The sequence below is a fragment of the Branchiostoma belcheri genome, unplaced genomic scaffold (assembly GCF_001625305.1).
Source record: "Branchiostoma belcheri isolate BF01 breed outbred unplaced genomic scaffold, Haploidv18h27 scaffold20, whole genome shotgun sequence".
NCBI classification, from domain to species: domain Eukaryota; kingdom Metazoa; phylum Chordata; class Leptocardii; order Amphioxiformes; family Branchiostomatidae; genus Branchiostoma; species Branchiostoma belcheri.
The window spans coordinates 455919-472094 of NW_017803491.1; the positions used below are offsets into that span (position 1 = coordinate 455919).

The 16176-nt window shown below is 41.1% G+C and overlaps 3 protein-coding genes across 7 annotated transcripts in view; 1 reads left to right on the plus strand and 2 right to left on the minus strand.

Annotated features, from left to right (window-relative positions):
• The window catches only part of LOC109469219, a 23605-nt gene extending 18143 nt beyond the window's left edge, over positions 1–5462 (plus strand). For 4 of the 5 annotated variants that reach the window (XM_019767676.1, XM_019767678.1, XM_019767680.1 and 1 more), the window contains exons 2-10: positions 982–1194; positions 1330–1540; positions 1774–2066; positions 2311–2451; positions 2590–2903; positions 3091–4287; positions 4499–4748; positions 4874–5071; positions 5187–5462. In XM_019767676.1, the coding sequence (XP_019623235.1) occupies positions 982–1194; positions 1330–1540; positions 1774–2066; positions 2311–2451; positions 2590–2903; positions 3091–4287; positions 4499–4748; positions 4874–5071; positions 5187–5399 (3030 nt within the window). In that variant the 3' untranslated portion in view covers positions 5400–5462. Of the gene's footprint in view, positions 1–24; positions 189–981; positions 1195–1329; positions 1541–1773; positions 2067–2310; positions 2452–2589; positions 2904–3090; positions 4288–4498; positions 4749–4873; positions 5072–5186 lie in introns of those variants that run through there. The other variant, XM_019767677.1, reaches the window with a different exon arrangement.
• A 1373-nt stretch (positions 5463–6835) lies between these two features.
• Positions 6836–14470, minus strand: LOC109469221 (carnitine O-palmitoyltransferase 1, liver isoform-like). The gene is made up of 21 exons (XM_019767683.1): positions 14093–14470; positions 13726–13838; positions 13268–13381; positions 12794–12870; positions 12432–12522; positions 12135–12162; positions 11847–11899; positions 11626–11712; positions 11306–11424; positions 10507–10571; positions 10171–10269; positions 9883–9932; positions 9670–9754; positions 9183–9289; positions 8930–8996; positions 8717–8806; positions 8525–8595; positions 8315–8381; positions 7855–8037; positions 7518–7671; positions 6836–7235 (listed from the first exon to the last, which is right to left on the minus strand). The coding sequence occupies exons 1-21, from the start codon at positions 14375–14377 to the stop codon at positions 7123–7125; spliced, it is 2118 nt and encodes a 705-aa protein (XP_019623242.1). The 5' UTR covers positions 14378–14470; the 3' UTR covers positions 6836–7122.
• A 942-nt stretch (positions 14471–15412) lies between these two features.
• Positions 15413–16176, minus strand: part of LOC109469058 (carnitine O-palmitoyltransferase 1, muscle isoform-like) — a 3782-nt gene continuing 3018 nt past the window's right edge. Inside the window, exon 4 of the mRNA XM_019767444.1 lies at positions 15413–15455. Within this exon, the coding sequence (XP_019623003.1) occupies positions 15413–15455 (43 nt within the window). The remainder of the gene's footprint in view (positions 15456–16176) is intronic.

The window sequence follows — 16176 nt, forward strand, 5'->3', positions numbered from 1 at the left end:
ACTCAAGTTTCCAGCATGTCGAATGCCTCCATAACGTCTTTACACTCGTCTATGCTCTCCTCGGTCAAATTCACCTGAGCCGCCATCTCGACTGAACAACAGACCTTGTTAGACCTGTTGGTCCCTACACGGTCGGCTGACGTTATACAATCACGTGGACATTCCGGCAGAATGTTTTCACACAAACGGTAAACTTGGTTTGTAGACATGAATAGTTTTGTTCATCAGACATTTGGGGTTTCAGCATCGAAACTGCAATTATTCTGTAATTCAAAAAGAAAATATGTTGATGTTTTATAGACAGGTCAGTGGGTTACAGTTCGTCTAGACAGTGACTGCGCGGGATAACAGAATACACTCTGTTAGGTATATTTATGTTTGCTGGTCCGTCTGATATTTTTCAGGCAAAAATGTTCTAATTCCACAAAGTCTTTAAAGTCATAAATGTGATCATCAAAATAAGAAGGGACTGCAATCACATGTTTTTAACAGTGCTCTTGGCGTGTCCCAACACTAAATGATTGTTCAAAGGAGTCGACCTAACATTACATTATTCAAGGTGAAAGGAGAGGGTTAGCCTGGGGCGTTCCATTGAGTGATTCCATTCGAAAGTATCAGGGTGCATGGGTGTTGTGAAAACAGCGGTTCGGCCGCATGCATACTTGAACGACAGGACCCTGGGGCTGTGACGTGCTATGTACTACAGTTAACCAACTTGGATGGGGTACTCTGCAATGTGACAAACATTCCGAAAAGGCTAAAAAGCTTAAACTGAAAGGTTTTTACCCGAATGACTGCTGTAAAGAAATGCAATGTAAATTTCAGAAAGGTATAAATGTACTAACGTCATATATACACTGACAACTGACAGAAATTTTACGCAGCAACCGCCCTAATAGCGCCTCAGAGACAGGGGATTCCCAATTTTTGGGCGTGTCATAAGGTCTTTATTGTCTTCTGTCTCTCTTTCATAACCGTCAGTGGCATCGCATCATGGCAACAACATGGCAACAGAGTGAAGAGAAGGCAGAGTTGACCGGAGATGTGGTAGCCAGTGTTCGGAATCTGCGTGAGGCTATAAAGGTTGCGAACAAGTACGGCATCTCTCTGGGAGGAGCGAAGACCCTGGAGCAAGTAAAAGAGAGACTGCAGCAGCACGTGTCGGACAAAACGACGACAAAGGAAGACTTTGAGGTCAGTAGGATATATAGTTCTGATATACTTGTTAGAAGTAAAGCGATGCATGTGGACATGAAATGCAATAATGTACTTGTAAGCTCGTATGGCACGGCGCAACACATGAAGTATTCTATTGACTATTCTATTTAGATCCTTGCTGTTGTAGCTGACTTAAAAGATGACGACAGCAGAAAGCGACAGTTGTTACAGGTGCACATTAAGGAGATGAGAGAGTTCATGAGGGATTGTGACAAAAGCATCGAGGCGCACCTCAGGATAGAGCAGACGGTAACAGACGCCGAGACGGACTTTGCTTCCCGCCTCGAGCAGTTGGAGTCGGACTGTCCTATCCTTGTGGCAGGTGATTCTTACTCACAACGTAGATGAAAAATGTGGATTGTGTGCTTTTGGAGCTATTTTTGGGAAACCGTACAACTACAACTACCAGTCGCATTTCAATACCCACTGTGTCTATTACCTTGATCTCATTTTGATAAAAATTTTCTATCAAAATGAGATCAAGGATAACAGAACCAGACAGCCTTGCACCTGTCTGGTCGATACAGTGTGTTGAGATCTGTACATTTGTTCCAGGCGAAACATCCTCAGGCAAGAGCAGTTTGATCAACCTTCTTTTGGGAGAGGATCTACTTCCATCAGCCCATCTAAGCAGCACGTCTGTCATCTGTAAGATCAGGTACGGAGAAAAGAAAAGAGCCGTCATCAACTACGCTGACGGTCGGCAAGAAACCCTCTCCGTCCCCGAAGGAGGGGACGCAGGGACGTTCACGTCTCTTCTCCACACCCATCTGCACAAGAAGTCAGACAGAGAGAAGCGGTCTCAATACCGAGACGTGGAGATTTTCTTCCCACTGAAATTTCTCAAGGTACATGTCACAGTGTAACACACCAATCAACGTGTGTAATGTACATTCTTCAAGGTTGTACCTTCCTCACTCGTTTTGCGTTAACGTTAACAATGTCAATGTGGGGGTTGAACATTGGCTCCATGCACGATATGATTGCGTTATGAAACCTCTAACGCGCAGTTTATGTTATCATCTGATCGTAGCTACATAATATGCATCGTACTTCAGGTACTAACACCATGTCTTTGCTTCTTTTGAGCAGAGCGGCATCTTCATCGTAGACGGCCCGGGGATTGGAGAGAACCAGACCATGGATGGCGTGCTGTTGGACTACCTTCCCAATGCATTCGCCTTCATCTACGTCATCAAGAGTGACAACGCCGGTGGCGTGCAGAAAGATAGGGTCAGGAGCTCACCATTATGTATATCTAGTCATTACACTGAGTTCCATTCCATACAACTTGTGGAGCTAAAATACTAGTCATAAATGACACGAAGCTATTGACAAAATAAATTCAATATTATATGTTGTCATTCACAGCTTCAGCAGTTATTGAAAACTGTTGCAAAAAGAACCAAACTGCAGTCAGTGAACCCAGCCGCCGCCATGTTCGTCTGTAACAGGTGGGACTTGGTCGACGAAGGCGAACGCGAGAAGGTGAGACGTGACACGGTCCAAAAGCTGAAGACGTGCTGGCCGGGATTCAGGGAGACACAGCTCTTCTGCATGGACAGCAAGTCCGAACTGGAGAACTCCAAGCACGGCCACAAGTCGCGAGATTTCGAAAACCTCCTATATGGTATCCGAAACCTCATCCCATGCAGCCTTCAGGCAAAGATCCGTGCCTCCTCCAGGTAATGTTCTATAAATGTTATCAATCTTTAGTAGCAAATGCCGCTTACTTGTCGTTTCCAATTATCCCTGTTGCATATATGGGAAACTTTTTAGAGATTGGCTTTTCTGGATACTAGTAGATGATCAAAAACGTCTATTCTCCTCAATGTAAGAATACCATCAATGATCTATTGTTTCCGTTCACAGGTGGCTTGAGTACGTTGTCGGCCGTGTTCTCCATCACGTGAAGACATACCTGTACAAGTCAAAGATGACGAGCCTCAAGCTGAAGGAAGTTTTCCAGAAGACAAGACAGGATTTGGAAGAGATAAAAGATGAAGCAGATAAAACCATATCCTCGCTGCAAAAAGAGGTGGAACAAAGTATCACAAGAGAAGCAGATCGCCTGAAGACCTACCTGGCATCACCGGACGCAGAGGAAGCCATGAAAGGTTGGAGGAAAACTGTCATCCCAGACGTGACGGAAGGGGTCGAGTGGGATGTTGTGATGTATGAAATGGAGACGTGCATCAACAACCGAATGGAAAAGGTTGTAGAGGAATGGGGGGAGGAGAAAGGCTACATAGGGTCGGAAATGGACCGCCTGATGCAAGAACTGATGACCAAAGTCTTCCCCCATCAACTTCGGCTCAAACAAATTGAAGAGGAGATCGAGGTCATCGGAAAAAGTGGTAGCAACCAGTCTGAGATAGTAAGACGCATTTCTATGGCGAGGTATTTCCGAACATTCAACCAGGGTGAGGCAGAAAGCACTTCGAGGAAAACAAGGGACCGAAAAGACAGCACCAACATCGACCTGACGTCATCCTTCTTGGCCCTTGGCATTGTGGGGGCTGTCGCAGCGGGGCCGGTTCTTGCTTTCTACGGTGTGCAGTCTCTCCGTAAGAAGTACAAAGACAAGAAAGAAAAGGACAAGTATGTAGAAGATGGACCAAAGTACGTCGAAAAAAAGGCAGTTGAAGCTCTAAAGGCGTTTTCCCAGAACGACGAGGGAATCCGTAAGTACGTAGAGGAAAGCTACAAGCCCATCCGAGATCGGATGGAGAGCTTCCAAACGAGCCTCCAGAAGCAAATGAAGGCACAATTGGAGCTCATGACGAAGATCGAAGACGACCGCCGAAGCAAGCTGCAGCTTGACTCCGACTACACTCCTATGTTAAAGACGATGGAAGAAATGCAAGCTAAACTGGAACTCTTTAACCTACAAGAGCTCCCCCTTGTACACCCCGACGCTGTCTGTTGCCAGAGTACAGACGAAACCGTTGTAAGCAATACCGTCTTTGCGGTATCTGTCAAGGGATTCATGGAAGGAAAGGAAGTAATCATCAAGAAATACCACGGCGCCATTGACGTTGAAAGTGCACGAGACATCGGAAGGATGAGGTTAGCATAGATTACAAGAACTTGTCAATTTGTTATACTGGTCGTTGTTCTGTACTCTTAATAATGCAAGATGAGACCATCTTTAGAGGATTTAAACGGCTTTAAAGCGAGGTTGTCTCATCTTGCTTTGCTATCTGAAATGACCGCCTTTATAGGTCTCAGTTTCAAAGGTGTCTTACCTATAGCCCTCTTTATGCATCTTTTCCTACAGAAACATTCGGCATCCCAACATTCTGGCTTTCAAGGGAGTCGACTTTTCATCCTGTGCACCCAGGCTGGTCCTAGAGACAGCTGACAAAACTCTGCGGCAAGTAGTCCCTGCCGGTGCTGTTCACTGCGGAAAGGGGGGGTTCGTCTTCCGACAGACCATCCTATATGCCATAAAAGGAATCTGCAACGCCCTCTCCTATCTGCACGAGAACAACCTTGTCAGCTTTGAGTTGTCACAGGACACTGTCCAGGTAATTATCACGATTAATTGCAGTCTATTTGTCCTAAATATCTTTTAAAGAAACTTTAGTCATTATATAAGGATTAGGGAAGATATTTTTCTTCATCAAGAAAGTGAATATAAGTTTGTTTTTAGGTTGTTGGAGACACGGAGTTCAAGCTTCTTCACGTCGGCGTACCCAGGAAGGTTAAACTTCCCCCGGATGTCGACACGAAGGGCAGTGCATTCGTCTACCTCCCACCTGAGACACTCCAAGGAGATCACGTGTACGACAGTCGCTCTGACATGTACAGCCTCGGGCTGGTGATGTGGGAACTATGGTACCACCAAAAGGTGAGGTAACAGACCTTGTAGAATTTCTTTTCTGTCGGATAACTTTCTAGGCACCTCTGTGTATGAATTATTTCAGGTGGATTAACAAGAGTTTCTCCCATCCCACTATGTACAGGCATTTGAGGATATGACACACCTTCCTTTGGAGACATTCCTCAGGGATCAGTACAACAGGCGCCCGAACACGTCCGACCCCGGCCCGAGTAACGGCATGTCTGGGGAGGTGGGGAAGAAGTGGAGGGGCATGATTGACAGGTGCCTGGTGATGGCAAGAGAAAAACGAGACGTTCTCCCGTCTGACATCATCAACGATCTAGACAGTTTCTAGTGAGGGGAAAAGTCATAGTTTTAAGCTAGGTGAGCTAGGTACATGGGTTTTGAAAAATTATGGGTTGGGCACTAATAATCAAGCATGGAAATGCAGAAACAAATGTGAAACAATACCTTGTAGTTACATAATTCAAGTTGTCAGTTTACTCAACTATGTATTTTGAAGAGACCGAAATAAGCATAGAAAAGGCTTTTAAACCACTTGACTTATTTGTTACATCTGACAGGTTTGACAGAAAAATGACCATTTTCTTTTAGCTTTGAAGTAATTACAGTTGGATATGTTCAAATGATAGATAAATACAAAGACAAGTCACCATTAACGTACAGATTGTCAGTGTAGTTGTCTGATATGATACACAAGATATAGCTTCTGGGGGACCTCCAGCTTTAACATGAAAGAACATTGGAGATCATGTGTGTAAATATTTTATCATTTTATATGCCTGACTTATGGGGTTTCCCCCTGAAATCACACATATGGAATACTGGTAACTTGTCTAGAAATATGTGGTGCATCAAGCCATCATACTTGTATTTACCTGATCCATGTACTAACTACACCAATTACAAATAAGGGCATCTCATCACTCAAACCTGCTAAATGATAAATGAGTTTTCTTCATATGCATGCAAAATCAACATCATTAAGTACATACATGTATGCCATGTAAATATTAACTCTCCTCTATGTAGTATTCCCAAGTTAGTTACAGACAGTCATATGCATTAAGACCTACTGTCTTACAGAATGGTGGTGGTGGAAAGTAAATACAACAAAGGCAGTGAAATTTAAAAATACCAAAATGCTTTTGGTCCAAGTTCAAGGTGGCATCAAAATCATTTGAATCACTGTGACAAGAAATTATTTTCCTGTGCCCTGATTGTAGTAAGTACTATGTTCTGATGTTCCTATCTGGATTGTTATGTTGTGGTCCTTTTGCCAGCTTCAATGGTACCACTTCTATCACAATTGAACATCTGGCATCTGCCATAAAATCATTATGTAAATTACACATCTTAGCCTGTGGCATGTTGAACCACCACTGTATCAGTACCAAGTTGAGGGTATGATAACATCCACAGCAAGCTACTGGTTAAGTATTGACTGTCCTACATCCATTATCTACAGACTTGCAAGCTCTAGCTACCTTTACAATACAGTAATGTTAGCTGTTGACTCAGCAGATCAGACCAATAATGTAGAAGAGTAATACATCTGGCAACACTTCATGTTACTGTATGTGATTAACTTTGTTGCGAGTGTTCCTCAACTAGCAATCTTTGAGATAACAGCCTTTGTTTTACCTAGCTTTCAGTACAAGTAGGCTCTGTGGGAAAGGTATGTCCAGTGGAGAAAGAGCTACATCTATGTTGGTACATCATCAAGCTTGTTTTGCCTTACTGTTCAATTCTGTGTTAATGGAACAGTAATTCTAATGGGTAACCAACATCATTATATCAAATACTGGTAGGCAGTGTAAGGAAAGAGATATTTAACATTTTGAGGCCCATTAAGTAAGCTTAAGTGTACAAGACCCAACATAGGACCCACAAGTACGACTGATTAAGAATTGATCTTGAGACTCCTGCAGTACTAAAAACAAAGATTGAACTAGACTGCCACATCAATATGGATATTTAGCAATAAAAACAGTTACAAAGAAAACTCTCTAAGTATCATGTGATAATCTATCAATTTGCTATTGCTCTTCTGCCTGTCATTTTCCCTCCATCAATGCCTTCATATCAGTCATGGCTTGCTTGATGGCTGCTCCCATCTTTTCGGATTTGGTGGCTGTGCAGTGTTTCCTGGTGCATATGTGGAAGTTCACTGGTGGAACACAATACAAATTTGTCAGTTCTGCTGAGACTTTTGTTGTTTATGTATCAAATCTAATTAAATCCAAACTTTGAACCCTTGAAACAAAACAATATGATGGTCAAGAAAAAAGAGACAGAACTGAGATGGAATGAACAAATTATAGTGTGAGTAAATTAGATTCAGCACCAAGGACAGCACCATGTCCTGCAAAGTCACACTGAGCAAAACATATTTTACTGTGGCACTTAAACTGTGAACTCAAACAGTGTACCTTATCTGTGATTCTCTTACCTAGGTCCTCCCCAATAACCATATATGACACAGAGTAACCTTCCATGTGTGAAGGCCCAAATCCATATCCTACAGTGCAAGTCTGGAGCTTCCACTCCCGTGTGAACTTGGCAGGTGCCTGTGATGTCGACAGCTTGTCTGTCATAGTCCAGGCCTACAGCAGAAATGGTTGCATTACAGTAAGTCTTAACACATCATATTCACATTATAATAAATCCTACACATTAGGGGTGGCCCATGGCTTGACAAAACTTGGGACAAAATATTTGAAGTTACAAAATGTGGACACACACATACAACAGATTACTATAATAGTTCAGCAGTAGTATCCAGGTACCTTTGTGTTGAAGAACTGGGGCAGTGGATGGCCCAGGTCCTGTGCAGCTAGATAGAGACCAAGGAGATGTCTGTCAACACCTCTCCCGTTTACAGCAGCAACCTTGTAGTCAGTCTGGTACTGGATAGCCTTCTTCAGTAGAGACACCTTCTCCTCTGGGCTGACATCATCTCTGTCCATAGACTGTGAAAAAAATGTATACAGTACTGTACATCATCTTCAATAAACAGCTTTTTATGGAAGGAGCAGCAGTGCTAATTTTGAAAATGACATAGATGTGGAGTCCCTAATGTTGTAACAAGCAAATCTTTTGAGATGCAACTATTTCACTCTTACATTGACGTTAAGCATTTCAGTAAGGAAACCCTGACAGGGTCCAAATTGCATCTAACACATTGTTACATGGTTAAAGTACCTTAGACTACATGGACTGAATGGAAGCACACAAAATGGTTCTTACTTTGACCCACTTGACAGAGTGATCTGACACAGACCGGATGGTTTCTGTTCTTCCCAGGGCAAACATCCTACACCAAACATAGAGAGAGACATGGCTGTCACCTGATGCTTTTTCACACAATCAAGGTAACATTTTAAATTTTCAAAAAAGCAAAGGCAGATTGTGACAGACTTTTGTTATGGCACAGTACATGTAACCCAAGTTTTGTACCTGGTAGTTGCAGATTCATACGTCTTTGGTGTCTCCTCATGCAGCCGATAATAGGCCAGCTGCAAAGCCATCTGAAACAACAGCACTTGCCACTTCAGCTTCAGCCAATGAAATATTGCAGCTCTGTTCTATCTGTTCCAACAAGACTTACTTTTCAAAGCAAAATACAATTTATTTTGCAACGAATCCTACCTGCAAGAAACTATCCGGGCTAACTCTTTGTTGTTTTATCCAGCCTTTGCCATAGTCGGAGCCTACAACTACCAAGTCAATGTCCTGGATCTGTGACAGGAAAGAATCATTTTGTAAGTTTTTATCAACTAACAAAAGGAACATACAGTAACACTCAATGGGAAGGGGTAGAAGGTTTATATAATTGTCAACTTTCAAATCAATAAAACTTACAGTCTTTTGTATATGTGTCTTTGCTCCTTCTAATGCAGGTGCAAACCCATTGAGGTTCCACTGCAGTCTGAAAGGAATACAAATAGTCAGCATAACTTGAATGGTTAAAAAGCTTAATATGAAGGCTTCCTTGCTATCCTATAGCTATAATAAAAATCTGGAAAAAAGCTGACAATTTGTCCTTTTTTCTACTACACCTTAAACTTGGTTATAACTTGGTTTATTACTCATGCACTGCTTCTCTTCAACTTACTGTTTGGGTGGGGCAAGCTTCCTCCACCAGGCACACTGTTCAGGAGGCACCTCCCCATTCCTGTACTGCTCGTGGGAAAGTACATATTCCCAGGCTCGGGAGAATATCTGACAAGGCAAAGTTATTGGCTCCATTAATGTATAATGTATAAGAGACCATTATTTGTATCAAGTCTTGAACCAATTCTGAATTTTGTAATGGAAATAACAAGTTGTATCAAGGAATGTTACTCTTAGAGTGTACGTAAAGAAACAAACTGACCAGTGTAAAATGATAATTACTTTGACTAGACTCTTGCAACAAATGCTGTTACTCTTACAACAAACATGTATACTATGAATGTCTAAAAATCAAATATACCATGTCTATAGTGCAATGTCCAAGCAGATGTGGGGTTCAGAAAAATTGGCCAATCAAAATCTTTCCCCCAAAACTGCTTGGAGCTTAGGCCAAGAGAAGTTACATTTCACTGTTACTGTGTACATACAGTTGCATCCATAAATGAATGCTCCACCGTAGCTCCAGCTTTACCGTTGGGAAAGACCACAATTGTCATGGACTTGTCATACCACCTGGAACAGAGATGCAGATTAGTTTCATCAGAACAGACATTGAAAATACAGACATTCTTTGGGCATGGCAAATATCAGCATTAATAGATAAATTTGCTGCTTAAGACAAACTCACCACCATAACATACCTGTTGGTCCCATCCCCCATCATAACCAGTTTGGCTTGTTCACTAAGGTCCTTGAAAAATGAGAAATGTAATGAAGAAATGTTGCAGTAAAAACACAAAGTTGGTATAGAATGCATAGAGTACTAGTAGATAGGGTTGCCTTTTAACTAATTCAGTGCTACAAAACACCATTTGATGTGAGCTGCTTGCACATTATTCACAAAATTTCTAGTTTCTCTTGATAAGACTTTATCTCTTCATTACAAGACAACAACAACGCAGCAATGCGCAGCAATGTTTTACACCTACCTGAGGGGAAACTGTGTCCAAAGAGATGACAACAATTGCTGTCTCAATGACCTCCAAGGACTCTGCATTTACTTCTGACTCCACCATTACTTGACGTTGCTAACAAACATTGAAATGTTTCAAATACAAGTATAAGAAACCTGGGTACAAAGTACATAATGCATGGTCTTTTGAGAATATTTTTTGATTCCTATTAACAAAATTAAAGTACAGTTCTGTTTTACTATCTTAATTTTTCAGAACAAATAAAACACATGTTAAGTCAATATCTAAGTGACCATTCTGATCCTTATAATTTTCCAAATTACATTCCTGACAACCCTTGTCATCACCTACCTTTGCCCAGACTGTTCTGTGTTGAGATGTGATTGAGGCAAGACTGTTGGCCAAGCCATCGCTATCTGTAATCAATATAATAGAATAGAATAACGATATTAGCAATTTTTTTTAGTTTTCAGCTTACAACACTTATTACTTAAAACTACCTTCATTACATGCTAACCACAAAAAGATGCATATCTTTGTTCTGAACAACATTCAAACTTGTAACCATTATAATCTTCTGAAGATCATATCAATTAATGCTGTAACATAATGTTGATGCAAAGCAACCTGTGGTATGATAGCAAGTCACCAAACATAACTAGAAGAAATGAGAAACAAAAAGATATGCATTTGGTACTGTTGGTGACTGGTGCAAATATGTTCAGTTACCTTCTTGGTTGTATTTTTCACACTGAGACCAAATTCAAATGCATGCAGAGCACACAGCAACACCAAAGGCCTTTAACCTGGACAAAGTGAATAAAAGTTCAGAATGGGCAAACACAACAGAAATAAACATGAATGAATGGAGTGCTGTTAAGTGATGAACTAGCTGCACAAACGTTACACCAAAACACAACTAATTCTAGAACCAACTGCACACATGGAAAATTACAGTAGCACAACAGAGGGTTTGCTGATAAGGTTATCTTAAAACTTGTCTAAACAGACATGGTATTTGTCTCAAAATCTTTATTGCAAAAATATGAATGTTCAAGCAATATCTTGAGCATCTTGTCCTCGACTGTTGATATCCTTATTGCAAACCCTTTTCAGTGCGTCCAACTTTTTACTATGTTTATGGCAAAACCTTCAGCATCAGCTGTTTCACAGATGATCCTGAATTGTTCCTTGATCTCAGCTGGTGAAAGCTGTTGCAGGCTGCCATCGTCATGGGTGTAGACATCCATAGAGAAGTAACACCCTTTCCTGTAGGTAAAAAAGGGACATGTATCACATTGTTGTTAACAGCTTGTAATGTTCTCTTGTTAACATACAAGGGTAACTTCAGAAGGAAATAAAGAATTAACAAAAGACATGCATACCTCATTAAAACTTGAGAACAAGAATTGATAGCAGTGACTCTCTGTCTGTTCCTTATGGCGTAAAAGCATTGTGATAGTCTCTCACCTGATAACAACAATGTGCTTCGTATGGTGATGTGTTACTAAGCAGTCTTTCTCCACACAAGGGATACGGCAAGTTCCAAACAGGTATCTACAAAAGAAAGCAATCTTCAAGCATCATAATTACATGGACAAATTAAAACTGACAAACACCATACCAGGTAAACTAGGGATGAATACCTGAAAATTTAGAAATTCATAACTTTATAATCAGTCACACCATACCTGTAGCCGTCCATGCACATTGGAACTCTATTTTGAAAGAAAACACCCTGGAGCTGAAAAATTATTGGAAAGACATGTTTATACAATATTTTTGTGTTGATAAATTCAACCACCACTGGAAATTCAATACAATGAAAAAAAAGTAAAGGTATAAGGCAGTATACACACATGCATACATGTAATGTTACTTATTAGTATTAAATGTAAGAGCAGAATAATTACAAAGCTTCCCCTCTTTTTGACAATGTTCAAAAGGTAAAATGTTTTTAAATGAAATGCAGGCTATACCTTTTCACTGGACACCAACTCTCTAAATCTACAATAAAAAGAAGATGATATGTATTAGAAATGTTCATCCTGTAACTTTGGAAACCAAAATGACACCTTCCAGTGCATTTTCTAAATAAAAGGCACAGTTGTTTCTTGATGATACATGTACTACATTCTGATGTTGTACCAGTGGATGCCCCTTATTCAAAATGCGTGACAAGTCCAAAGTTTATATGTCATAAAATAACTTCAATATACTAAGGAATCGCAAATGATTAAATTTCAAATCTAAGGCTGATAAAAAACATTCCTTACTTTAACATGTTGTAGATGATGGTGGCTGCCCTTGAAAGTTGACAGGATGCTGGCAGTTCTAATCCATCAAGGAAGTAGTAATTAGAGTTCTCTAAAAGAAAAGAAAAGAAAGGAAAGGATATGAATTACTGCCAATGGCAAAGAATCTGAGCAAATTTAAAGTGTGATTTGAAATAGTATTTAAAAGTGATAGAATAACTGACAGAAAATCTTTCATATTGCAGTAGACTCCATAACTTCAATCCGGTGTTGTCATGTGATGTAATTTTTCTTACAAGATAAATATCATTGCTGGAAAAGACATCATGCATCTGTGACAGCCCACTCCCCACTTCAATACATCAAGAAGAAATAACAACAACCTGGTAAAGGCTCTCTTCTCTTCAGGTATATGTTGTCAATCCACCATTCTATTAACCAGCTCTTCTTTCTCCATGACCTAATTAGCATGACACAGATAAAAGATATTCAGAACATAAAAACATCAACATTGTCTGATCAGATGCTTCTTTCATGGGCAATTATTTCTACAGAAGTTAAAAAGATGAAATGTTTGGCATCAAGCTAAAATGTTTATTGGATATATCCTCTTGAATAATACATGAAAAAATCAATAAGATCACATCATACAGACATGACAAGTTGCTAAAAAAGCATTTTGATATTAGAGCATATATATGTATACAGACATGGCACATATTTTATGTATACAGGAAGGTAACAGGCTGAATATGAATCTTACTGTATATTTGCTTTTAATGTGCATTTAAGGCCAACACATGCACTTTCCATGGAACACAATAGATGTTATCAAGACTGGACGTGATGTAGAGTACCTTCTGATGAGATATTTCTGTAGAGGTTTTCCCTCCTTCTGCAGAAGTCGCAGGGCTTCCTCAGTCCTGTCATACTCTTCTGGTGAGAGCAACGGTCTGGCAACATCAAGGTACCTGGGCAGAAATAGAGACAGTTCATTTTTTTTATTAATCAAGTTTATTAGGACAAGTTTGCACTGAAAATCTAGAGACCAAACACAGTGATGTTAAAAGAGTGACAAGTGGATTGGAGACAGTCGGGAACAAGCAAAGGTAATGAGAGATGATATATACAACAGTGATGACACAGTGTCCCAAGAGACAGTGGTTGTCATAGTAACAGCCTATAAGAAGATGAAGCAGAGACAGACCACAGGATCGTGGCTGATTCAAGGATTAACAGTTTCATCAATGATCACTCACTCACTCATGATGGCGACCACAAAACATTTACTAGTGGGATGTCGATGAAATCTTACTTCGTGCAGGTTGTCTCAAGATCCGGCACTGGCAGTGATGGTATCACACTCTGGAACTCGAACAGTGAGTATGGTCCTTTCCCCATCACCTTATCAATCAGGTAAAGCCACACCTGTACAGATGAGAATGATGAGATGATGAGAACCTCAATTTCACACAGTCTTCATCCTTTTCAATGTCATACTTCTCTAGTCCTTAATTTTTGCAGAGAATAGAACGTAATTTTCTTTTTATTTTTGCATACTTTCCACGCACTCATTGGTTAAAAGTCCGCCCACGGTATTAGATAATTCTCATCTTGGAATTTAGACTACGTCAAGACTCTCGGACGATGCACTTGATCTGTTTTGTTTTGTTTACTAGTACCTTGGTGATTCTACTTCGTGGTGAGTACATCCATCCCCTGTACCCCAGGAGAACCTTCAGGGACAGGAACCTGCACCATGTCCGGAGATTCCAGCCGACACAGCCCACCACAAACCCACATACAGCGCCATTGCCGGGAGGGGAAATACTCCAGAGGGGCGGTAACGTCGCGAAGGTGCCGGGGAAGCTGCGAGCAACAACGATCCCTGTCGCCGCTCCTGCAGCTCCGATCATCACCGTGGAGACCAGGGGAGAGTCCATCACACTCTTGCTGACAGCAGACATCCTTCGATTTCTGTTCACGTTGTATTTACCTCCAGAACTTCCGACTGACCTACATCGACTGCGGTTTCACCATCTTGGTCACCTTCTCTTGTCATTGATCACATGGTCAAAATATTGCACGACAGCAGCAGAACATATAATGACATTTCCGTAATAGTGCAAAGTAATAACCTTTATCAACATAAAGAATACTAATCAATTATTACCGAATTGTTTTGTGTCTATATGTTTGATATTATAAGAAACAAATGTGATTTTAACTATAAAAAAATCGGTTTCATGGTTGTGGTTACGTGTATATGCGATCTGGCGGGAAGCAGACGAACTTTTGAATGCTACAAATCAGTGTTGCAATATCATATTGAATATGCCAAGGATCTTCATTCATTTTGTCCAGTCGACGGAAGCTGTGCGATCGGATTTGTAGGTCAGTCACAAACCGTTACAATTTTTCCACCAAAGATCTGCCAGGCGATGATGCACAGTGATGCGCTTGTGATTCTTGTCCTTGTCAACAGGTGGCGTTACTAGCGTTGTTCTAGTTCCAGGTCATCAGCGAGAAGCCACTGCTATTAAAGTCCACGCAGTTTGTTTTACGACGGGGAAAATACTATTTGATCACCATGGTGGTTTACCAATGACAAACAAATGTAAGACTAATTCACCATCGTACTAGATAGCAAATGTATCCATGATAACGTCGCTGCTAGGCTACGAAAAGTTGAGTTTGACTGTAACGTTATAAAATTAACGGTTTTAGTTTCTTAGTGTCTCTAATAGTCTCTAATGCATTGTTCCTTTTGAAGGAAGAAATAGGGCGACGAGGGTTATTCCAAGTCCAAAGTTTAGAAGTTGGAACAAAAACGATGGGTCAAACATCCTGGGGAGTCACCAGAGCAGTGGACCACGTCTTGACGAGGGAGGGAAGGTGCAAGACAGATCAGCCTCCGGTCCTCTGGGGAGTTCCCTGTGGTACATTTGCATATCTGTTGATGTGGACGAAATGTACACAACGCTTCCACACTTGTCATGCCATCACCCCAGGGCAACATGACAACGGTCACTGATTCCTGAGCATCTGCAACACCAACAGGATCATATGCATCGGTACGAACACTGTCTTCCCATTCTGTTTTCAAGTGGAGTATGAAGGGTTATATCATTGTCTAAGACTCCATGGACTCTGAAAGCCAGACTTGCATGTGTCTCGGTGGGCGACCGATCTTGCCCTGACCCCACACAAGTGATCTCCAGCTTTGTGTTATTTTGGGCCCAACATTTTTCACTAGGGGCCCGAGAGGAACAACACGCGTCTTTCTTGAATACAACGGACATTTTTTCCCACCCTAAAGGAATCTTAAGCTGAATTGTAAATATCCCGATTGTTGTGAGTAAGAGATGTGTGTCGGCCCCTTGAGCTGGTAAGTGCGGGTAAGATTGAAGAGAAGAGGTCCCTTGGGTTGATGTTTATCAATTAATGTTGATAATCAGGATAGTGTAGGTTGGTGCACGATGGCGGTATTGAGGCACAGCCCTCCCCACTTCCTGTCCCTTTCTATGCATTTTCACGGTGGAGTCTGATTTCTGTTCAACCATCAGCATCCTTGAACTCTCACGTCCCTGACCTGGTGACATGTATCATCGTATGTAACTTGGTGGATGCATGGATTCAATATCCATAACGTTACATGCTTGTTGATTTATGACAATGAGGTATTAATTTTAGTTTCTGTTATCATATCATCTCACACAGCATGCCACCCTGTGCATGTTCTAATTGTGAAACTGTGAGCCAAGGA